We start from the raw sequence: 25,647 nt of genomic DNA on the forward strand, positions 1-25,647 counted from the left end.
CTTTCGAGACTCATTACCCAGCAAGGAGGAATCCATGCGCGGAAAACCACTGTCCTAGAAAATACAACTAACTAATGTAACATCCCTCATGAAGACTGTAGATTATTTATTGTTGGCAGCTGTGAAATATGATATATAATGAACACACACATACACTCTCATTGTTAATTTGTGATTATAAATCTGTCTGGAACATGACTACTAATTGGTTTGAGAGCTAGGTCGAAACAATGCTGTCTTATAGCCATTTGTCCGGGTAGGCCTAGTCGTAGGGTTAATTCTGCTTGACAGAACTTCAGCAGCATCTTGAAAGTAATTACCCAACTTAACGTTTTCCCACAGCTGAATTGAGAGCTTCAAAGGCTTCTCAGTTTAGAGCCATTATTAACCTATATCTGAAACATAATGTTCCCACAAAGGCTAATTTTCCCTTCCCCTTTCTCCCTTTTCTGCCTGTTATTAAATGTACAGCCCACTTGGGTTCATGGGTGATATGCTAAATACTTAAAACACCACTTATTAAACAGACAAAAAAAATGGTAGTATACAATGAATGTGATAATTGTATGTTTTGTATGTACTATTCCTTTGTTCAGTAAGAATTCACATGGAGGCTGGATCTCCTTCAGTTCTTAAGGGAAAGCCATTTATCGCTGAAAAAAAATATGAACACTCAAGCACCCATCCCATGATGGTGTTGAAGCATCTTAAAAAGAAAGTATAATAAAAAGGGGGAAAACTATGCTGCTGATTTGTTTGATTTAAATATAAATATACTTAACTAAAAGTGTTGTTTGAAATTGTATAGTTGTGTTTCTGTTTATAACTTTTCCTAGGCTTTTCCTCTGCCTTTGTCAGTATTGTAAACTAAAATGATTATTGATAAAGTTGTTAATGTAAAAATGCACTGGGGATTAAAATGTGTTTGTAGACCAGGTACATATATGGATGCTGGTTGCAATTAGATCATAGGTTTCTTATGGCAGTAAAAAATAAAGAATTCTCTCTTTTCTTTTCTTTTCTGTTCTTTTCTTTTCTTTGTTTTTAGGTCAGAGACAAAGTTTGACTCCGGTTCAGGTATGTTTAGGTTTACAATATGTTGAATATACTGTTTTCATGTTACTCTCTAAAGAGTAATTTATCAGCTCAAGTGCAATCTTAACTTTAAACAGTCTGGAACAGGCCAATCTTGAAAGGCATCTCAGGTTTCAGAATGCCTTAAACAGTGCTATTATTGTTAATGGCATTGCTTTTATTCCTTTCATTGGCTCAAATCTTTTTAATTTTACTCTTTCATGTTATGATGATTACAAGGAAACCATGTCAGTTCTGTATTAGGTTTTGAATGATCTGAGGAGAAGGGAAGTGGACTTTGGAAATATTGGTCACTTTAAAAGGATATTTTTCTTCCTGGAGGACAAAGCTGTTTCACGGCCTTGAAGCCGGAGCAGCCAATACATCAGGAAACTGGTTATTTGTCATCAGATTTTCATGACATGCGCATGTAGACTTGCATGCCAGACAAGGCGGTATTTTTCTCTTCAGATGGTTAACTTTGAATGTCAATTTCTTTCAGATTTATAAGAAATATTGATGCCACAGACTCCAAAAAGGAGAAACATTCAAAGGTTTATTTAAATCCAGCCAGGGGAAATATACATTATGGCAAACAAGCTGGCATTCTTAAATGGGGATGGAAGAAACTTATTGTTTTAACCACCTATACTTTCATGTTTAATGAAGTTAACTTTATGTTTTTCTATTACTGAAACATTCTTTTCATGTTGGGACATGAAGTGACTTCCCTAGAGCTAGTGTTGTTTGGCAGATGTTGTCTAGATAAAACCTTCTCAGGCATACCAGCAGCCTCCCATCTGTGCATAGATCCTCCCAACACATGTGATTGCCATGTTGTCTGAACAGGGACAACATGTGTGTAGCTTCAATATTCACAAACTAACCACTGGATATTTTTTTCAAGGTTATGGGTTGTACATACTGAACAGGGTGACAGTGCATGTTGAGAACATTGCAGGTAGTGCATGATCCTGATGCATGCGGTTATCAGGCTTCCAGTAGACATGGGTCTAACATCTGAAAAGGACTACAGTATCCCAGTAATGGGGTTCAGCTTTGCACAAGCTTCTTCCAGGCACATTCTGTTGGGGCCCACACACACTCATTTCAACTGATAACTTGCATATAGAATGCAGTACAGACCTTGCACCAATGCAGTCTAAATTCCTTCTAAAATGTCCCAGATATGTTGTTGGATTCAGAGAGTAGGCATAGAAAATGTTTGTAGGTACAAAATGCATAAATTCAAGAGAAGGCCTCAGGATTTTTGGGAGACGTAAACATTACTCACAGCTGGCCATTCTATCATTATGAAGATATTGCTTCAGTGGCCGCCTTGTTCCACAAACAGCAGCCTAGGAGACCAAGTCATTTTAACAAGAAATGTTTTTGAATATAGAGACGAATGCTTGATTTTGTATTCAGTTATTGTCCTCCTCTGGAAGTGTTACATCCAAAAGACTAGGTATTGTTGCCAGCCGGTACAGCAACCTTCCAATATTACTCTTCTGCAGTGTTAGTGCTGGGTCTAGGCTTCCCAACCTATGTTGTGAGTGTGATTTTTCCAACCTGAAACAGTCCCCAGGGGCAGTATTTGGGGATACTCACATGTATCCCTACAGGCCCAATAACACACATGCACATATCCCAGCTATGAAAATGGCTTCAGTGGAAGGCTGAGGTTTCTTTTCCATGTGCACCCTCATCCTGAACCTAATTGGGCACTGCAGGCATACACACTAATTAAGGAGAACCCACAATTCATGTGTGATTGTATTATATCTAACTTAAAGTACTAAACATGTGTTGTGTAGCCCCTCCCCCGCTGCCCATATAATGTAACAAGGCAGCCACAGAATACCTTGTGGTTTTAATATGGGTTAAGGAATCAACCAGATCCTGTGAAATTCTACTGATGGAGGTCTGTTTTCCTTTTCCTGCGCATGATGTCAGTGTCATAGAAGGCTCTCTAAACTTTTGGATACGTTACTTAGTCTGGTATCAAAGCCTTGCAGATAATTTAATTCATGAAAAAGACTCATGAGAGAATATGGCTTTGTCTTCTCCATTTCTGCACCCTATTCAAGAATGAACTTTGTCTCCTTCCTTGTACAAATGCTGCATGTGTGGAGAGGAAATGTACATGAAATCTACTTGCAAAGCACAAAAACCTTGAAGAGATCTTAAAGGTTCAAAAACTCTGAAGAAATCTTGATCTTTTCAGTGCATTTTTGAAAGAGAATAACATAGATCCATTTCCTGCAATAAAAGTAGAGCCTGGCATGTAGTGAGTTTTGAAAAGCCCGATTTATTAATTTTTAACTATAAAATCTGGAAACATCATATAGAACTGAAATACTGAGAAAGACATTGTCCAAACAACATGACTTTGAACCTGAACATTATGTTCAAAGTGAAACTAAAATGTAAATTAATGCTCAATATTCATCATGCAGATGGCTATAACATCTGTACAGAATGTACATTCTTCACCCTAATGATGGGAAGTTTACTTATTTTAGTCTGGTAATGGCTAGTTCTTTGGCTGAAAGAAATTCCCTTACTGCAGGTACTCCTATGTGAAAAAACAGTTATACTTTTTATATTTGCAACTTGATTACCGCAAAATAAAGTGCTCAAGTAATAGAATAGCACTTTTGACTAAAAGGCTATTGTAAGAAATTGGATTAATTGGTGTTACACAAACAGCTGGTTCTAGAAAAAGAAATTCTTCCATGGAAATCCAGGCTCTTGCGGGGAGAATGGTGAATTACTGTAGGTGAACAAAGAATGTTTGTTGCCTAACAGGAATTGTACAAATGGACTCTTGTTAAAAGGTCTGCATTTCATATAGGTGTATCCATGCATTTTGTAATATTATATTACTAAGATTTTACTGTTTATTACAATTTTCATAACAGTATAACTAAAAAGAATCTCTTGTATCAAATCCCTTCTGACCACATAGCCTGGCTCAGTATAGGCTATTATGGTTTTATTTTCTCTGTCTGTGTTGGAGTGGGTAAACTATGAATGCATGAAGCTTATACTGACTCAGACCATTGGTCTATCAAAGTCAGTATTGTCTGTTGGGACTGGCAGCTTCTCTTCAGACAGTGTATTCCTGAGGTGTGGGGCTGAAAGCTCTCTGGAGTGGTGTGACCCCGCCGCCAGTGTATGTGGCCTCTTATCACGGAATAAGAGGCACTTATGCTGGTGGTGGGGGCAGTTCTGTTGGCACCTGGGCACCACCCCTCTAATGCCGCAGAAGAGATATGCGGTGCTGGCGTGGGAGGGGGTCCCCTGGGGCGGAGCAGACGGTAGTCAGCTTCCAAAGCCCCTCCAGCCTGGGAACGCCCCCTCTAGCAACAGTGTTGCTGTGCCAGGTATTACTTAAGACAACCCCTCATGGGGTTTTTGAGGCAAGAGACAAGCAGAGGTGCTTTGCCATTGCCTTACTCTGAGTAGCAACCCTGGTCTTCTTTGTAGCTATATGGTTATGAGGTGAAGAGAGAGAGGAGCCTCAACAGCCATGGAAATGGTGGCTTTTTAGATCTAGCTCCTTGTGAAGTTAATATATATCTTGCTAGCTTAATAGTGTACACCTACAGGCTTGGTAAAAATACATAGATGCGCTTCTATGCATCTGAGGAAGTGAGCTCTCACTCATGAAAGCGCATGCCGAATTTTTTGTTAGTCTTAGGATGCTGCTAGACTTCTGTGTATTTCAAGAAGGCTGGTGGAATTTCTTACCACAGACTATTGCAAGATTACGAGGTTAAAATATATAGAGGAGATAGAGACAGAAGAGACTGTGGAGTAGGGTAGTCCTATACGACTGTGCATGGCTCATTAGATGACTTGCAAATTAATCAATTTAAAAAAAACTAATCAATTTTCAGAAGTCTGGTAATTTTTCCATATTAAGTACCATCCCTCTGAATGTTCTGCACTTCTCTGGGTGCCCACAGACATTAAGGTCCGTTAATGTTGGTGTATGGTATTGTTCCCAAATCTGAAAAATCAAGAACATGAATGGAGGAGATAGTTAATAGCCAATGCCTTTTTGGTTACTGCTACTTTTATTCTGGGATGCAGATGAAGATCTGTTGAAATAATATATGGTCTGGATTTTTGAGGTCCCTAGCCCTTTCATGTATTTTTAGAGCACAGAGATGATGTATTGCACAAGGTGGAGAAATGTTGACTCTTAGAGGCCTTGTTTGATACCTGCAAGGTCACAAGGTGTTCTGAGTGCTTTCTATGACATCTTTTCCTTGATGGTATACAGTGGCTTCTCTCTATGAAACAGCTTGCCTCGATGGCTCCTTTTGTTCCCTGCAGAGATATATGGACTTTATATTATCTCTTCAGGACTTTTATAGGAAGAATTATACTGAGGACACCTGGAGCTATAGACAATTACAACAGGAGCATGTGCAAAGCTTTTGGCAGACTCTGTGTTTTCAAGGGAGGGACAGGGAAAGAAGTGCTGTTTTAAGTGGATGCAGAAGTTTGTGGTTAAGAAATCCTTTCTCAGAGTGGACACAAGTGAAGAGCAGAATCAAACCCTGAGAAGGAACAAAGAAGGCTTAAAAAATAAGTGGTAATGATGAGCCTGTTGACCAAGAACTGGACCAAAATGCAATGGCGTTCAAGTTGGTTAGAGGTATCTAGTATTGTTTTCAAGACATCTTACCTAATTTTAGCACAGTATGGCTTATGATTGCTTTAGTTCTGCAGCAGAAGGAGTAAACACCTTCTAGTACAGGGGGAAATGACTCTATTTTATGATAATTTCAGAACAATGCTACAAATGTACTAAGTACAACGTCTGTAGGTTATATGTAGACTTTACTTCTGGAATAATAAACTAAAAATAATGTATGGCTGTGTCTTGCAGTGCAGAAAATTATTTTACACTTCATTAAACCTATTTTTCTTACCTGGGTACAAGTGATGATTGTAAAAGTTAAAAAAAACACAGATGAGGTGAAACACAGTATATTCTGAGCGTGAACATGCCACATACCTATTTTTAAAAGGTGACATTTTAAATAATGTATATGGCAGAAGTCGGCACTTCCACAGGGGATTTTAACTTATGCTATGACTTCTGAGGAATTATTTCCCTAGTGAAACCTGAACCTTTGGAAGTACCAGGCAGGCCCTAATGTTAGTCCCTATGAGCTGCCTGTTGTGATTTGCTCATCCTTGTGTATTTGCAGGTAACAGCAGTATGTTGTTTGTGCACAGTAACCTTTAAACAGAGTTCTCATGACCAAAATTTCAATGTGTTCTCTAATCTCTGTAGAGATGAGAACAGTGTGATGATGCCCCATGCCTCACACCTTAATGTCTGAGATGTGTTCTTTGGCAGGATCTTATATACACTTTGCAGTATGTGTGATTGCAGAGATAGCTGGAACTCTACCCTCCACTAAGGTGGTGGTTGTGTATTGAGTGTGTGTGAAGGGCAGACACAGAGGTTAACTGAGTTCAGTTCACAGACTTTCTACATTCAGACATCAAAGCAAATGTCTTCATTTATAAACCTGTGCAGATATTATGTTCATACGAACTGGCTGTCCACCAACTGTGTTTATAGGGAGTGTGCACTCCCCGCAATGCACCCAATACATGTAGTTGCTTTGTTGTGCAAATTGGGCAACGTGTAAATAACATGGTAAATAGCAATTACTGTCAAGTAAATGATGAGAAAAATGTCCTACAGCAAAACTCATGTTGACTTCCTATGTAGAAAACTTCACGCGACAGTCCACACAGCTGAGTTCTTTTTTCACCTTCCCACCCATGCGACACCTATTATTTTATAGAGATTTGGCCTGAGACATGATTCTACACACAGGCTTGCTGTTGTCATGTCTGCAAAGTGTTACTCCCTTTATGTTGGAAAGTCTCCTTTAATGAATGGTGGAAGTGAAGATAGTTGTTGATGAGAGAAATCTTGAGGATAACTGGAGGGAATTAAACAGCCTTCTCCCAGCTGCTGTTCTTCACAACATTTCTGGCAGTTAATATACATCACACATTCTTATGTCTGTATAATCTAAACATTACTGTTTTAAGAGGAGTCCAGAACTGGACCAAAATGCAACAGTATCGACAGTCAGAGAGGAAGTCAAGTTACAGATTAACACCTCTCTCCTAAAAATATTTGTTCACAAGCAAGCAACATGTCTAGATTTCAGTGAAACCTGTTTCCAAGTATATGGTCTCAGGATTCTGATGTAATGTGATACATTTTATGTCCTATGCACACTGTGGCCTAGTTCTTATAGATGTAGGAAACATATTTTTAGGCTCCTTTAATGAATCTGGGCTGTATCACTTCAGACTGTAGATGGGGTTCACATTGTTGAATGCTCCTCCTAACGAAAGAAAACTCCTCCATATATGTAGGACCACAGGCCTCGGCCATCATTCACCTGTACATGTTGAGCACCACCCTATTCCACCTTCTTTCATTCTACTTCCTTCTGAGTTCAGAGCTAGAACTGCTCTGCCCTCCTTTGCCTCCTCCATTAAGCCCAGGACATGCCCTGTGGCCTCCCTCTACCCAAAAGCCCTATGGGACATGGCCAAAGGACCAATAGGGCCTTCTGAGCAATTTCTGCCCCATCACTCTCTTTCCCTGTCCCCAGGGTGGAGCTTCCCAACAACTGATAGTCATACAAAGCTGTCAAAGGGCCAGCTGTCAGTAGCTGCCTGACTCTTAAAGGACCAGCCACCATTGATCAGCTGGCTGGTGTGAGGGTCTTTACAAGGTGTGTCTGTGATCCCACTTGGCATGGTGGATGCTGGGTTTGCCAATGTGGAGAGGCTGGGAGGGCTGGTGTTGTGTTCACCCCTGCCCCAGACAATATAGATAATTACAGGAAGACGTTCTAGCCTAGAAGATGTTCTAGCCTAGCCTTTGCCCTGACACTAGTTTTCTATGTGCAGATTTTTTTTTTAATAAAGTAATATCCAGTCATGTGTGCTTTCCCCCCCTGCAGACAGGCGTGTGACAAGCATTTTGACTGCATGGTAACTTGCCTGCTTGGTACGAAGGTTGTAGACATCATGTGCTATCTAGCTAGGTTGATAGATAGTGCTGGGGAAGAGCCAGCAGTTCTGGTAAACACTGGCACTAATGAAATTGGGAAATGTAATTGTCTGGTCTTGGAGGAAAAAAAATAGGTTACGAGGCAGAAAATTAAAGGCCAGAACCATTCTCACAATTGCTACCAGTTCAGCGCATGGGGACAGCTAAACAGGCACAGATGAGGGGTCTCAATGTGTGGATGATAAAGTGGTGCCAGGAGGAAGAGTTTAGATTTGTTAGGCACTGGGGAACTTTCTGGGACAAGCTGAACCTGTACAAAAAAGATGGGCTTCACTTGAACCAAAAGGGAACCAGGCTGCTGGCAATTAATATCAGAAAGGTGGCAGAGTAGCTTTTAAACTAATCCCAGGGAGGGAGCTGACAGGAGCTGGGGAGCCTCTGGTTCAGGTCAAGTCAGTCCAAAGGGACAATTGTGTAGACACGCAGGGTAATATCGATAGGAGTAGAATAGAACTTGGGAGTGAGGGTAAGATGGTGAAGGAGGGCCATGTATGGTGGCAAAGGGGCCAAGGGAGGCAAGGGTTGCTGGAGAAGGAAACATGTTATATGTGTCTATATGCCAATGCTAGAAGGCTTAGAGCCGAGATGGGGGAGCTGGAATACTTGGTGCTAAATAACAATTTAGATGTGGTGGATATCCCAGAAACATGGTGGAATGGAGAAAATATATGGGATACAGTCATCCCTGGGTATAAGCTCTGTAGGCAGGACAAGGGAGGGATGGGTTGGAGGAGGTGTTGCATTGTACATCAAAGAGGACGTAGAATGAAATAAATTGGAAAACATTAGGACTGGAGAATGAACTCCCCAACAGAAGCAATATGGGTGGAAATACTGGGCCCTAAGGGTTACTTAAAACTGGGGGTGTACTATTTTTAACCTGATCAAACTCTTGAGGCTGTTCTTGAGATGGAGAAAAAATAAGGGAGGTAACTAAAGCAGATAATGTTGTGATACTGGGAGACTTCCCTCGCATTTACTGGGTAAACATGTGCTCGAATCATGCTACAGAAATGAGATTCCCAGACATCGTAAATAACTGTGCACTGAAACAGTTGGTCACAGCCAATGAAAGAGGAAGTGATCTTGTACTTGGTTCTGAGCGGGTCTCAAGACCTGGTGAGAGAGGTAGAGGTTGTTGCATCAATTGGGAACAGAGACCACTATGATATTAAATTCAGCATTCATGTCAATGGACAGTTACCCCTAAAGTCCAAAATTGTAACATTTGATCTCAAAAGAGAGAACTTTACAAAAATGAGAATAGTTAAAAGGAAGCTGAAAGGGAAACACAAGGGAGTCAGATCCCCAGATAATGCTTGTAAGCTATTTAAAACCACACTAATTGAAGGCCAGTTAGAATGCATTCCCCAGGTTAGGAAAGGCACTGCCAAGTCTAAAAGAATGCCTGCATGGTTAACAACACAAATGAAGGCAGGCATAAAAAGTAGAGGCTTCTTATCAAAAGTGGAAGGTCTGACCCAATGAATTAAACAGAAGGGACCATAGGCTCTGGCAAAAGAAATTTAAGTCAATAATTAGTCATGCAAAAAGAAAATTTAAGAAGCAGGTAGCTAAAAGCATCAAGACAAACAATAAAAATTTCTTTAAATATATCCGAAGCAGGAAACCAGCCAGAGAAGCAGTTGGGCCTGGGAATAAAGGGATTGCTAAAGGAAGATAAGGAGATGGCAGAGAAGCTCAATGAAGTTCTATACCTACTGGGGAAATTAAAAATCAGTCTCCAGGTCATGATGGCATATATCCAAGAAATCTCAGGGGATTCAAATGTGAGATGGTTTATCTACTAACCTGAATTCAGCTACTGTACCAGAAGACTGAAGAGTAGCAAATGTTACACCGATTTTTAAAAAGGGGTCCAGAGGGGAACTAGGAAATTACAGTTCAATTAGCCTAATGTCTGTCCTAGGCAAATTAGTAGAAACTGTAATTAAAGATATTGGGCACATAGAGGAACAAAGCTTGCTGAGGGAAAATCAGCATGGTTTCTGCAAAGGGAAAGCCTACCTCAACCTTTTGGAGTCACCTGAGAAAGAAAACAAGCAGGTAGACAACAATGACCTGAATAGAGGTTATATACTTGGATGTTTAGAAGGCTTTTGACAAGTTACCTCACTAAAGATTACTGAGTAAACTTTGGAGTCATGGGATAAGAGGATGGGTTCTTTTTGGATTAAAAATTAGTTACATGACAAGAAGCAAAGAGTAGGAATAAATGGATAGTTCTCACAATGGATGGAAGTAAGCAGTGGGGTCCCACAAGGATCGGTATTGGGGCCAGTACTATTTAATTTGTTCATAAATTATCTGGAACTAGGGGTGAGTAGTGTAGTGGCCAAGTTTGCAGATGACACAAAACTATTCAGGATGCTGAAAACCAAGGATGACTGTGAAGAGCTCCAGAAGGATCTCTACAAATTGGGAGAGTGGGCAGCAATGTAGCAGATGAAGTTCAGTGTTGGTAAGTGTAACGTGATATATATTGGAACAAAAGATCCCAGCTTCAAGTATTGGCTAATGGAGTCTGAACTTGCTGATACAGAGAGGGGGAAAGATCTTGGGGTCATAGTAGATAGCTCAATGAAAGTGTCAACCCAGTGTGCTGCAGTGATGAAAACTGAAAACTATATTAGGGATAATTAGGGATTGCAAAATAAAGCAGCCAATATTTTAATGCCCCTGTATAGATCTATAGTATGGCCTCATTTGGAATACTGTGTGCAGTTCTGGTCACTGCAGAAGAGGGCAACTAAGATGATCAGGGGGTTGGAGCACCTTCTATAAGAGGAAAGGCTGAAGAGTCTGGGACTTTTCTGTTTGGAAAAGAGACAACTAAGGGGGGACATGATGAAGGTTTGTAAAATTATGCATAGGGTGGAGAGCTGACAAAGAGAACTTTTTCTCCCTCTTCCAAAATACTAGAACTCAAAGACATCCAGTGAAGCTGATAGGCAGTAGATTCAGGATGGACAAAAGGAAATACTTCTTTACACAGCGAGTGATTAAAATGTGGACTTCGCTTCCAGAGGATATAGTCATGGCTCAGGCATGTACAGCTTTAAAAGGAAATTAGACAGATTCATGGATGATAGGTCTATGTGGCTTCTAGCCATGGTGACTAAAGGGAACATCCATGTTCAGAGGCAGCCAACCTCTAAATCCCAGTGCCAGGAGGCAACATCAGAGGAAGGCCCCAGCCTCTATGCCCTATTGTTGGACCTCCAGAGGAACTGGTTGGCCGCTGTGTGAAACAGTATGCTGGACTAGATGGACCACAGGTCTGATCCAGCAGGAATGTTCTGTTTTTGTTCTGAAGTGATACATGCCAGACACAGATTTACCACCTTAGTGACAGCCAAGTCTTATGTATAAGCAAATCCATTGAACTCAGTGTGACTTATTTCAGAGTAAATGTAATAGGATCAAGCAGATAAGTTAACAGAAGTTAGTTATTTCTTTCCCTAAGTATTATTTTTATTATTTATGAATGATAATTATTTTTCTTTCTAAAATGACTTAGGTGCTTTCCTTGTTTTTAATATCACTTATTCTGTTTATGTACCTCTTCATTTTGCTGTAGCATGATTTAATATTTAAAACTGCCATGTTAAAAATTGTTCCAAAATATGCACTTTTCTGTTTAAAATTGCTAAGCATGGCATGTGAATTAATAAACACATACTGACAGTCATTAGAGTCAAATGCCCTCATTAAAGAATTGCTTTGATGATGTGTTCAGTTTCCCAGAAGGTATTATTGTGCTGTCAGTTGTTGGCTCAATCAGAATTGAATTTTTTATTGCTCTGGGAATATGTTATCTCAGAGCAGTCTTCCAAATGGTTATGATTTTATTACTGAGGTCTGTTATCTGTAACAAGTATCACAGTTGACTCTGGGTAACCAGCCCACTTGCCTGTCACTCGCTGAACGACTGTGTTTGCGTAGCTAAGCAGAAGTATTCAGCAAGATGTTCATGCAGTGTAGTTATGCCAAGTTTTAGTTGTGCAGCAAAAACAACTGTGCATCCCTATCAAAGGACAGGTTTCCAACTGGCAGTGTGGGTCTGGTTTTGATATGGTGAATAGGATTCCAACCAAGCTGGCAGTTTTCCATACATTTACTTTTGTATCTAGAGTTGGTGTTTTGCTACATAGCCGAGCTGGCATAGCTACATAGCATAAATGTTTTGAAGCACACTTTTTGTTTGTGGTGGAAACACACAAAGTAGTTCTGCATCTCTCTCTTTATACACAGAGAGACTACTAAAACAGCAGCTTCAGGTGGAATACGTATTTCCTCTAAAACAAGTAAGGGCAACCTAAAATTTGTTCAAGTTGGTCTGATTTCCTGTTGTGCTTTAAATTCTTTCTCCCCTACACTAAATGCATCAACCTCCTTTCCTGGCAATAGCTCATTAGATTAGTTCAGTATTCATGGAGATTTTCATCTTCTGAGTCATACAACTCCGTTATTCCCTGAAGAATTTCCTGTGTCTAACTGGAATGTCATGTCTTTGTAGTTTTAGCTGGGATCATTCGCTGAAGCAGTTACTTTCTAAAATGACACTGTTCCTGAGGTTTTCTTGTTCCTTCCTGAGGTTTCCTGGGGACACAGGTCATCGATTGACTCCTGCTTCTCAATAAAGTTGATCCCTTTTGGTGTCTCTCCCATCGTAATTTTATTCAGATTTGCTCTTAATCTTTTTCCAAATACTTCCTTTCAGTGACATCTTGATGGGTTCCCAGGAAATTTCTGAGTACCAAAAATGCATGTATTTTGGTCTGATTCCATGAATGCACCACAATCATTATGGTTAGTATGTGAAATGCAGACTTGCCCTGCGGGTTTTTTGTCATTTCCTTGCAGTAAATGAAGAAGATAAAATACACATATATTGAACCATTCACCAATCAATGAAGAATGTCTTTATCCTCCTTACTCTTCCCTTTCTAAAAATCTTTTTTGAACAGTGTAAAATTCAGATTATGTTTGTTTTTTTTTATAATAATTTTATTGGTTTTTATAATACAAATTTTCCATGATAATAAACAACAGTAAAAGCAATATGAAATTCAAAATTCTAACTCTATGTTGTTATGGTTTCTTGAATTCATAGCAAAAAAACAAATTAAAGGAAAATTTATGACTTCCCCATCACCTCTCTCCGCCTCTTAATAAAGTATTCATCCCATCGTAATTGGTCTGATCTTAACTATCATAAATTCATTTAACTTTCATAAAACATCTTCTATTAATATAAATGATTATCACTCTTAATATTAATTGTGTCCTCTAGATCAGATTAATAAGTATTCTTCCATTTTCCCCAGTTTTAATTCATATTCACAATATTTCATCCAATCCTCCCATTCCCCTAAAAATCGAACATTGTCTTTTTCATTTAAAATGGCTGTAAGTTTTGCCATTTCCACCAATTCAAACATTTTCCCAATCCAGTCTTTTTTCTCAGGAATTTCTGCCCCTTTCCATTTTGCTGCATAAAGCAGTATCGCAGCTGTTGTAGCATAGATCAAAAAAGTTCTTTGTATTAGCAAATCGTCAGGTATCATACTTAATAGCATCATTTCTGGTGTTTTGGGTATATTTTTTTGTACTATTAATCTCAATTCGTTGTATATCATATCCCAAAAATCTTTAGCTTTATCACAAGTCCACCACATATGATAGAAGGAACCAATTTCCTTATTACATTTCCAACACTTAGGGGATGTCACTTTATATATCTTTGCAATCTTCTTAGGTGTTAAATGCCATCTATACATCATTTTATAAATGTTTTCTCGAATTGATTGTGCATTTATTCCTTTCAAATCTTTTGACCATAGTCTTTCCCATTTATTTAAGGCAATATCATGTCCCATGTTTTGAGCCCAGTCGATCATAGTTGGTTTAATTGTCTCCTGCTCACAATATATTGTTAAAAGTAGATTATACATTTTCGATATCAGTTTCAAATTGTTATCCAATAACATCTTGTGGAAAGGGGACTTTTCTTTAGAAAATCTATTTTTCATATCTTGTACAAAAACTAATTTAATCTGACAGTATTGCAACCATTGTAGATCCTCTTTAAAAAATTGAAATTCCTTTAATGAGCATTTTTTCCCCTCCCATTTTATTAATTCCTGGTAGATTATAAATTTGTCCGGTCTAAGTGGACGTAGTGTTAGCATTTCTTGCGGTGAAATCCACATCGGTGTTGCTGGTTCTAAAATATGTTTATATTTCATCCAAATACGCAATAAAGAGGACCTGATTATATGATTCCTAAATGATGCTTGTATCTTGATTTTGTCATACCATAAATAGCCATGCCATCCACTAATATTATTAAAGCCTTCAAGCTCCAGTAAACGTGTATTTGATAAGGTTATCCAGTATTTTAGCCATGTTAAGGCTACCGCTTCAGCGTAAAGTTGAAAGTTTGGTAATGCTAAACCTCCTCTGACTTTAAGGTCCACCAAATATTTATAAGCAATCCTCGGTTTTTTCCCTTGCCAGATGAAGTTTAAAATGTCCTTCCTCCAAATGTCAAAGTATTTAACATGTGATATTATAGGCAAGTTTTGGAATAAGAAGAGCATCCTTGGTAACACATTCATTTGAATTATTGAAATACGTCCCAGTAGTGACAACTTTTTATTTGACCAAATGATCATATCAGTTTTTATTTTACCCCATAGTTTAAAGTAGTTGTTAATTAACAATTCTTTGTTCTTCGCTGAGATCCAGATTCCCAAATATTTAATTTTGTTGGCCTTCTCCCAACCTGTGAACGAGATGAATTCCTGTTGCTCTATTTCTGGTAAATTCTTGAATATTGTCTTTGTTTTTTCTTGATTAACTTTAAATCCCGATATCTCCCCAAAGTCGTCCAGAGTTTCTTGTAGTATCTTCATTGATTGTGTTGGGTTTTCTAGAATTAACAGGAGGTCATCCGCGAAAGCTCTCAATTTAAATTCATGTTTTTTAATTTTTAGACCACATATGTCCTCCATACTCCTTAATTTACAACATAATGTTTCCAACACCAACAAAAATAATAACGGAGACAAAGGACAGCCTTGTCTAGTTCCTTTCTTAATTTGACAATTTTCCGACATTGATTCATTCACCAAAATTTTCGCTTGTTGGGATGTGTAAATAGCCGATATACCTTTCAAAAAACGGTCTCCAAAATTTAATTTTTCCAATGTTTTTTCCATAAAGTCCCATGAGACCATATCAAAGGCTTTTTCCGCATCCAAAAATACAAAGGCGGCTGATCGTTGAATATTCTGATCATAATATTCTAATGAGTCCAATAAGATTCTTATATTGTCTTTAATTTGCCTTCCTGGAACAAAGCCTGCCTGATCTTCATGTATAAGGTCTTTAATAAATTTTCTTATCCTATTCGATAAGACCGAGGCATAAATCTTATAGTCCACATTTAACAACGAAATAGGTCTATAGTTTGATGTTTTTTCTGGATCTCTTCCTTCCTTGGGTATCAACGATATGTATGCATGCGACCAAGTCTCTGGGGCTACTCCCTTATCCAAAATTGTATTGCAAAGTGATACAAAAAAGTCTGCTAAGTTGTCACTAAATGTTCTATAAAATAGTGCAGTAATTCCAGGTGTCTTGTCCGGTTTTTGTTTCATTATTGCTTCTTGTATTTCTTCCCTTGTAATTGGAGCATCTATCCATTCACGTTGGTCTATTGAAAGAATATTCATCTGTATTGAACTTAAGAACTTATCTATTTTCTGTTTTGAAATATTTTCTTTCTGATACAGCTTAGTGTAAAATGAAACAAATTCTTTTTGTATATCTGTAGTTGAATGAACTGGTCCTTTAACAGTTTGAATTTTTGTTATAATCTTCTTCTGAAATGAGTCTTTCAGTTGTGTTGCTAAAAATTTCCCAGGTTTATTAGCATGTTCAAAATATTTTTGTTTGGCAAATTTTAAGTTTTTGTTCATTTCCTCCATTATGACCAAATTTAATTGGTGTTTAGATACAGAAATCTTCATTTGTATTTCCTTTTTCTCTTCTTCTTGTGACGCCATAACAAGTTTTTGTTCCAAATTTTGTAAATCCCAAAGTATATTATTGGTAAATTGTAATTGAGTTTTCCTCCACGCTGCATGTTTCTGCATCATAAATCCTCTTAGAACTGCTTTAAATGCATCCCACACTATGTTCAGCGTAGTTTCTCCATTAAGATTAACTTCAAAAAAGTCTTTAATCAAATCATATAATTCTTTTTGAATCTTATTTTCCTTTAAAAGTTTATCATTCAATCGCCATCTAAATGCTTGTTTATTGTTCCACTCAAATGTAACCGGATTGTGATCAGAAAAAGTTCTTGGTAAAATATGTATTTTAAGTAGTTGCGTAAAAATTGATTTACTAGCCCAAATCATGTCTATTCTGGAGTGTGAGTCATGTCTCGCTGAATAAAAGGTATATTCTTTGGCTGTAGTGTTCATTGTTCTCCAGATGTCTTGTAGTTTCAATTCTGTAGCCATGGTGAAGAAGGTTTTAGGTAAACATCCTTCATTTTCGTCTTTTGCTTTTGATTTTTTATCCAAAGTTGGGAGAATAACGCCATTTAGGTCACCCATCAATAGAATTTGGTCATTGGCATACTGAGAGATCAGTTCATGCAGTTGTCCATAAAATTTTGTTTTTCCTTCATTGGGAGCATATATTCCTACCACAATCGTCTTTTGCCCCAATATTTTGGTTTTTATAATTACAATTCTCCCTTCATTGTCTTTATATAGTAATTCAGGACTGAGGCTAGAATGAGCATATATTACTACTCCCTTAGTTTTTGTTTTGGCCGATGCCACAAATGCTTGTCCAAGCATTTGCCTATCCAAATATTTTTTGTGTTTTTTTGCTATATGAGTCTCTTGTAAACAAATTAGGGAGTATTTGTATTTCTGTAGATATTTGAAAATTCTAGCCCTTTTAGTTTTTTCATTCAAACCGTTCACATTCCAAGAAATTACTTTTGCCATGGTACAATGATTATTGAAGCAAAATATGCAGTCTATAATTTAGTTCCTCCTGCTGCTCCCTGTGATTCTTCTTCTTCTTGTTGTTCTTCTTCCTCTTCCTTTTGATCCCCAGTTAATCCTTTAAGATCTGATTTATATTTCCTCAGAAATTTTCCCACATCTGCTGTAGATGTAATTGTCATTTTCATTTCTTTGTAGGTAAAAGCCAAGCCTTGTGGCATAATCCAGCGATATTTGATACCATTAGCTTTCAAAACAGACACAAATTCTTTGTAATTATTCCTCTGTGAGAGTAGATGTCTTGGTATGTCCTTTAATAAAATTAGAGGGGCATCTCCTGTTGACACCGGGTTGTCATAATGCATCTTCATGATCTTATCCTTAATCCTAGTGTCATAGAACACTATCATCAAGTCTCTTGGCTTAGACCTTTTCATTCTAGCAGGTAATGGTATTCTGTATACTCTGTTAATAGCTTGGTTCAATTCTTGTTCGTCCATTTGAAACAGGTAGGCCAGATTTGGAACTACAGTTTCTTTGTTATCTCCCATCATATCTGGAAAATTGCGCAGACGAAGGTTGGTCTCTCTCACTCTCATCTCCATCATGGCTATTTGATCTTTTACAGCTGTCTGATTTAATTGTATTGTTTCAATCTGTTTTTCTTGGCTTGCTAATTTTTTCTTTGTATCCTTATGCTCTTCCATCACTTTCTTTATTGATGAGTCCATTGCTTGCATATCTGACTGCATAGTGCTCATTTGAGTTTTTACTTCTTTAAGGTCTCCTGTTACCACATCCAATTTGTGGTTAATAGCTTGAGATGCTTGGCCAAGATTTGTCATCATAGAAGTTAGCTGTGCCATCTGTGTAGACATCTGTTCAAACTGCTTGGTTGTTGCCTCTGTTTGTTTGGCTAACATATCCTGTAATTTCTTATCCATAGGTGAAACTTGTGCTGACTCCTTCAGTTTAGTATAGGCAGGGCTATGCAGTGAGCCAGAACGGGGCCGAGTTCCAGACATTTACATTGGAAAAAAGCTGGTAAAAATCATGTCCTCAGACAGGGCCCTCCAATTGGTGATTAATAGAGGGTAATTCAATGATCAGCTTAATAATTTTTTCGGGTTGAAAAGAGCCAAATTTGGCTTTAAAACAGCTTAATAAAGTTTTGAAATACCAACGAGTTTTACTGGACGCTCTAGGTCGGATCTACCAGGAAGTATTCCGGAAGTTGAATTTGCCGTGGACCTTCTACCGCCTCATCTCGATGGTTGTTTCCTTCAGGAATTGTTTCTGTGTTACTCAAGTGCGATGCGTTTCCGGTCCTACGACTTGTTTCCTGTTGTTGTGACTCAGATGATAGAGAGGGTGGTATGGAGGGGCTTCCGGTCTGATGAATCCCTTGCTGCTAACGTGGCAGGAAATTCTTTTTCACCAGAGAATCAGGAAGAAATTCACCCTCCCCTTCCCTCAAAGTTGCTTCTCATTGGTGGAAATTTTAGTCCATCATCTAAGCGTCCTTCCAACTCTTTGTTTTGGTTTAAGCTGATCTATTTGATAAGGCTCCTGCCGCTAATCCTGATGGAATTTACAAATCAAACTTTCCCGATTGAAATAAGGGAGGAGCAGAGGTACTGGGAATATCTTCATCTACCCCCCGGTTATTCGGTAATGCCAGTAAAAGACGAAGGGTTCTTTGTACTCACTTAGGCATCGAGAGGTGAGGTTCTTTTCTTAAAATAGTCCTTATGTTGGTATTAAGGTGGTGGAGGGTAGAGCCTTGTGCCAAAGTTGCGTTTTGGCGATTCCTTTCCCTAATTGCCCTCGCAGGACCGGCGTCCAAAGCTCTGGGGGACTTATAAAGCTCCCTCAGAGTCTTTGGGAGGTCAAACTGCGTTTGCGGGCTGCAGGGAATTCCTGCTGTCCGACCCACTTGCAAGGGTCGGATTGGGGTGCATATATCACCCCTAAATTAGCGCAAACTTGGATTTCCCCCAGGACAACCTGAGGGAACGTCGTACTCGTCCCAGCGCACCACCGGAAGCCAAATTCAGATTATGTTTGAATGGCAAAACTTCATTTGTTTGTAAGGCTAGGTGACTTGAAGATGATACTTCTCAACATGTGAGTTACTGAAATGTATAAGCTGATAGTTGTATGAGCAAGTCTTGCATATACAAGGAATTTTGTGGATGGCTTCTCTGGGTTCATCAGGTGAAAATTAATAGCTGCTGTTAACTTATCAGATGTGTGACATACGTAAACATCTTTGAATTTAATTTGATGGAGTTGCAAGTAATTGCTCATACATTTTTGAAATGGACAATCCAAATTATCTTGACAAAAGAAAACTTCTAAAAGAACCATAACATTCTGCTTCATATTATATTGCTTTTCTGCTAGGCAAAGCAAAGTCAGTTAGTTGACTCAAGTACCAACAGTTGGCTGTGTATTCATCAAAGAAGGTGAACTTGCCTTGAAGCCTTCTGAATGGCACACAATCCTAACACTATCCAGATTTGGAAAATATCATAAATGGTGTACCCTCTTGCAGTTATTTGGGATTTTAAGAGATGTTTCTCCCTGGAAAGAAATAGAGTAGAACCAACATATCATGTGTTATGATGGGACAGGCTGGGAATCATTGGTGTTTTTGTACAAATATTATTTGATAAAAGGATACACATAATAAAAAGAGAATTCGTAACAGTCACAAGATGAAAGTAAAAGAGACCTACACACTGGTAAAACTAATTGCCTACCAGCAAAATAGAGACACTTTTAGATTATAGTCAAGGATTGTGTAGGGAATGGAACTTGTGGCAAAATGTGAGGAACAGAATTCTTAATTTCACAGGGTTTGTATAGTTTGAGAGTCTGAGTGGACATGTTGGCCTTGTACCCCTTACACTTGTGTTTTATGCTCACAACATTCAAATGGCTTTCTAAAACGACCTGATTTCTAAATCAGGTCCCATGATTCCCAACATAGCTTTTTTGGTGGTCGAAGAAGACCCTCTTTTGTTATTTTCTTGTTACTTTGTATACTTATTAAATGAACTGAATTGAGCTCAACTACAATAACTTTCCCCTATCATGATAATCTTGCAAACATGTCTGTCTCTCAAAGCTGTTGATCTAATGTTTAGTGGTGAATTGCCTTAAAAATCCTGCACTGCGCTGGATGAATGGATTTTATTTCTCTATCAGCAGGTGGAGACAGGAACACAGACATTGAACATAAGACACCTTTAGTAGGATGCTTTCATTCTGAACTGTAATCTGTTGCCACCAGATGGAAGCAGTTCTGTTCTAGCTATTTATGAAATGATGAAGTGTTCTTAGCTTTCAGATTATGTTGCACAGCATTGTCTCACTTGCTAACAAAGTACTGCTAAGCCGTCAGTGGAAATACCTGCTGGTGGCTGAATTGGTTATTACGGGACCAAGAAGCTGGCAATGTGGGCGGTGTCACTTGCGAGTCCAGGGTCTCCAGAAATAACCTTACTGGAGGCTACTAATACAGTTAGGTTACAATGCTAAACAAAACAAACCACTTTCCTGAGAGTAAGCCCCATTTAATATAATGGGATCCATTTCTGAGTAGGATTGCCTAGGATTTACTCCCATAGAAATCAAGCTGTACATTTTGTTTTCCTCACTACTTGAGAAAGAGATGTTCCATCTTGCTTTGCGCTTTAGAAGTAATTCCCCTGTTTTAGAGAAAGTTATGAGATCATCCTAAATAGATGACATAGATTAATTCTACAGTATCTGTCAATTTTGGGGCTGCAAGGTGGTTGTTCCTAGCCCTATCACAATACCAGTGTTTTACAGTTAATTATGTTAATTTACAATTAACTAGTCAATAATTAATTTTGACTTTAATGTCACCATACATCATGATTTTTGGGAATCACCCCAAAAAGTTTGATGAGAAGGGCAAAGATCTTGACACACTGAACTGAATTTTAACATTGGACACAGGCAGTAGGTTTAGAGATATATAAATATGGTGTGATCAGAGGTGCTATTGCTTCTCTGGCTGGCATAGTTGTTGCTTTTATCTCCACTTGTCATCTCTTATCAAACATGTTTTGAAGGTTTTTGAAGCACTAGAAATGAGTGCTTCGAAATGTATTTTATTAAAACTGATTTAATGTATACCACAAAAGCTATAGGCATCTTCACATCTGTTCTTACACCCATTTGTATTTATTAAATTGGTCTATAATGAAAACATTAACCACCTTGGATAAATTATACATTTGATTTTCAAGACAATTTGAAAGCTAAAGAAAAATTCTGAAAATACGTAATTTTTCCATCAAACAATTGACATGTGTGATACGAAATCTACTTTATAATAAGCACCAACATGCCAGCAGAGAAAAACTAAGCCACATGTAGTCAGAATTCAGGTTCTGTGTGACTTATCTCCTTCCTGTGCCTGAAGCCTCAGCTTGGGCAAATGTGAAATGCAGTAACAGCCAGGAATTCATGTCTGAAAACAGGACAAGCTCACAAGCAGTATAACATTCTTCAAATGCAGAGGCATGCAAGTTGGTGATGGACCTTCTACACACCAGTGTTTTCTGCACTTTCCTCTCTTTTTTTCTGACTTCCTTTTCACGTGTGCTTCACAGGAATTGCACATTGGCTCATGGTGGTGAAGACGTCACAGCTGCTACAGTGACACACTGACCCTGTTTTTTCCTCTTTCATTCATGCATGCACTATAGTAGTATAAAACTATATTAAATAAGTGGTAATAGACCATTATAGTGCTACAGTAAAAGCAATTTTGTTTAAAACGTTTCTAGTGGCATGACTGGTGGGGGAAACTTGGAAAGTGGTCTGTGAGGGGCTGACAATGAGAAAATGGTGCCAATGTGATCAGAACATTTAGAGGGCAGGAAAATTTGCACCCTTCCTTCCAGATACCATGCTAATGTGCTTGGACTGTATTATTTCCAAAATGAATAGAATAAAGCAGGTTTTTTAATTTTATTTTTAATTTATTATTTAAAAAAACAGGAAAAAGAACAAGGGGATAAAACTCAAAAAAGGAAAAAACTTATCTATCTAGCTATATAAATAGATATAGCTATACATATAGAGATATTTGGAAATGTTTTATAGAAACGTATGTGTAGATCTTCTACCACCGTTGTTTTATAGTAGAAACAAAAATATAACAATGGTGGTGGAAGATCTACACATACAATTCTATAAAACATTTCCAAATATCTAAAAATAAGTCCATACGCAATTGTCACCTATATGCCATGTGTTTAAATATTGATTAAGTCGTAAGGTCCTCGATCCATTAATTTACATGAGGTGGACATTTATCTCTCCCATGTTGTAATACAAGTCTTTTAGTTGTAGTAAGGACATGGAGGGTCCATTTTATTCAGTTAGCCCCCAAGAGACAAGCAGATAGTTTAAAAGTACATAAGCATCCTCAAAAGTCAGTGAACATTCTAATTCAGAACTGATGTGAGTAACAACTTCCTCCCCGAAAAATCGAATGACTGGACATGCCCAAAGCTTGTTTAAGGGACACATCCTGTGAGTCACAACACTAACAATTAGATACTTTATTCAATTCTTTGCTAAAGAAGTTGTTGTGCTGTCTAATATAACTTTAACATATTTTTTTGCTGAATAAGTCACAACTTAGAGCGGGTATAAACTTTAAGGCCATATCCCATTGCTTTGGCAAAACAGGGTGATTAAGCTCTTTATTCCATTTATTCCTAAGACACTGCATGTTGAATTTACATCAAATATTTATAAACAAATATTGTAGGTTTTGTTTTCTACATCGATTCAATTAGATTTTCCAGAAGCAAAGGGGATTCTGGGAAACTTAATGCTGCAGGGCCATATTTAGATAACAACAGATGTTGCAATTGTAGATATTACTATTCAACAGAAGTTGACAAGTCATATCTAGACCTCAGCTGTGAAAATGAAAAAAATCCATCATCACAGTCTATCAACTAGTCCAAACTAAAAATCCTCCCATTGATCCAAGCTTTCCATGAAAAAGATTTCTTCCAAATGTTTAGCTCTGCATTAGCCCATAATTAGTGCTGTCAAAAAAGATCGGTTCGGGTGCAGGTGGCTTTGATTCGGTTCAGGAATACCGATTCCCAAATTGCCCCAATTCAGATTCGGGGCGATTCGGCTGAAATTCGGCATTCCCGAATCGATTCGGACATTTAAATGGCATTTAAAGCCATTCACAGATTTCTGCGGCTCTGGGGGGGCATCTTTTGAGGTAGAGGTCCCAAACGTTCAGGGTAGCTTGAGGGGACCCTCCTTGCAAGAACCTCCACGTTTGGTGCAGTTTGGGTCAGGGGGTCCGGAGTTATGGGGTCTGGAAGGGGGCAACCCCCCTTCTCCATTAAAACCAATGCAAAAAAAAAAAAACTCCAGACTCCCTGACCCAATCCTCACCAAACGCGGGGGTTCTTGCAAGGAGGGTCTGCTCAAGCCACCCTGAAAGTTTGGGACCTCTACCTCCAAAAATGCCCCCCCAGAGCCGTGGGAAAAAACCTCCCATTGGTTTTCTATGGGAGTCAAGGCTTCCTCTCCTTTTCACACCTAGCGTGTGAAAGTAGGCCCACGAACGCACTAGCAACTTACCTCGCAATTTAAACGTGTCCAGTACACAAGCATCCAACACAACTTAAAATTTCTGTTCCCACTGCGACGCCTTCCTCCTCTGTATTAGATAAAATTCGTATGTTTTCCCCTCGCACTCCCTGATTTAGAGCGTATTTTTGGGAAGAGAAACGGGGACAGCGTTTCCGCTATCACAGTAATGACTGCTGTCAAATTGCCATGCATGTGCTGCAGCATTCACATGCCAGCTTGAAGGAGCATTGTGATTGGCTGAGGTGGTAGTCTGCCACGCATGCCCACTCGGTGCTCAAAACAAGGATGGCGACTGGTCCAGCATCAGCGCCAGGGAAAATTAAGGAAAATTTGTGGGGCACTTCATAGCGGTTGCAGGAAAGCCAGGTTAAAAAATGGCGGCAAAAAGGGGACAAACAAAACCTGTGATTGTAATGCAGGGAAGGAGTTTTACTTTGGGAAAGCAAAACATGCTGCCATCCCACCACTCACATCTGCCTTTGCCTAAGCGGTCAAAAATAAAGAGATGTTGCATATCGCCTCCACAAACCCTCCCGATCAAACGACATGACATGGGCATATGCGCAAGCTGCAGACATTCCATTTATTTTGAGCAGAGGAAAGATGACACAACCTCATGGCATTTCGTGCAAGCAATGAAAAAATACCCTTTGCAATTGATGAGGCGGTAGCGAACTTGCGGCTGCTCGCACAAACGACTGTGGGCAATTAGGTGGGGGAGGAGTGGGGGGTGGACTGGCAGCAGGAAGTGGAGTGAAGACCAGTCTGTTCGCATTTTAAGGCTCTGGGCGAGGAAAACATTTCATTTCTATTAATTTGCTGTATAAGCAAATGCTCTTAACGCGGAGAAATTGTGCTCTGGAGACATCTCCGGAATCTTTCGGTTGAGATGAAGAGCGAACATGCAAGGAAAGCCCACAGAAATTGGAGCTGCAAACACAAAGTGCGGACATGGTCTAGGTCAGTCTAATTACTCTCTCTCATTTCTTCCCAAGATTGGATTGCATTGAGGTTTTTTTTTGCATTTGGGAGTTTTTTTTTAACAGCTCCTTGGGGGCAATTTTTTGGGTAGAGGCCCCAAACTTTCAGTGTAGCTTGGAGGGACCTCCTTGCAAGAACCCCCAGGTTTGGTGCTGATTGGGTCAGGGGGTCCCGGGTTATGGGGTCTGAAGGGGGCGCCCTCCCAGACCCCATAACTCCGGACCCCCTTACCCAATCCTCATCAAACTTGGGTGCTCTTGCAAGGAGAATCCCCACAAGCCACCCTGAATGTTTGGGACCTCTACCTCCAAAAATGCCCCCCCCCAGGAGATGTGCAAACAAAACCTCCCATGCATAAATAGCCAAGGAGAAACAAGGGGAGGGTTTGCCTTGGATTTGCCACTCTCTAGATGCACATTTCCCCCATGCACATTTCCCCCAGCCAAATTCTCAAAACTCAACAATAAGCCCCCATGCAGAGTTTTGAGAATCTGGCTGGGGAAAATGTGCATCTAGAGAGTGGCAAATCCAAGGCAAAACCTCCCATTGTTTCTCCTTGGCTATTTATGCATGGAAAGTTTTGCATTGGATTTGCCGCTCTCTAGATGCACATTTCCCCCAGCCAGAGTCTCAAAACTCTGCATGGGGGCTTATTGTTGAGTGTTGAGAAAAGTTTAGAATGTATCTATTATCATCCTCTCCTATGGCAAACCTTTCAATTTTGTGGCACAT

At 39.1% G+C, this 25,647-nt stretch overlaps 1 protein-coding gene across 2 annotated transcripts in view; it reads left to right on the top strand.

Moving 5' to 3' along the window:
* MSRB3 (methionine sulfoxide reductase B3) overlaps nt 1–25,647 on the top strand; it is an 85,102-nt gene that overhangs the window by 47,935 nt on the left and 11,520 nt on the right. For both annotated transcript variants that reach the window (XM_056847208.1, XM_056847209.1), the window contains exon 5: nt 1,049–1,077. In XM_056847208.1, coding sequence (XP_056703186.1) covers nt 1,049–1,077 — 29 coding nt within the window. The remainder of the gene's footprint in view (nt 1–1,048; nt 1,078–25,647) is intronic.

Source organism: Euleptes europaea, chromosome 3 (genome assembly GCF_029931775.1).
Source record: "Euleptes europaea isolate rEulEur1 chromosome 3, rEulEur1.hap1, whole genome shotgun sequence".
In the NCBI taxonomy this organism is placed as follows: Eukaryota; Metazoa; Chordata; class Lepidosauria; order Squamata; family Sphaerodactylidae; genus Euleptes; species Euleptes europaea.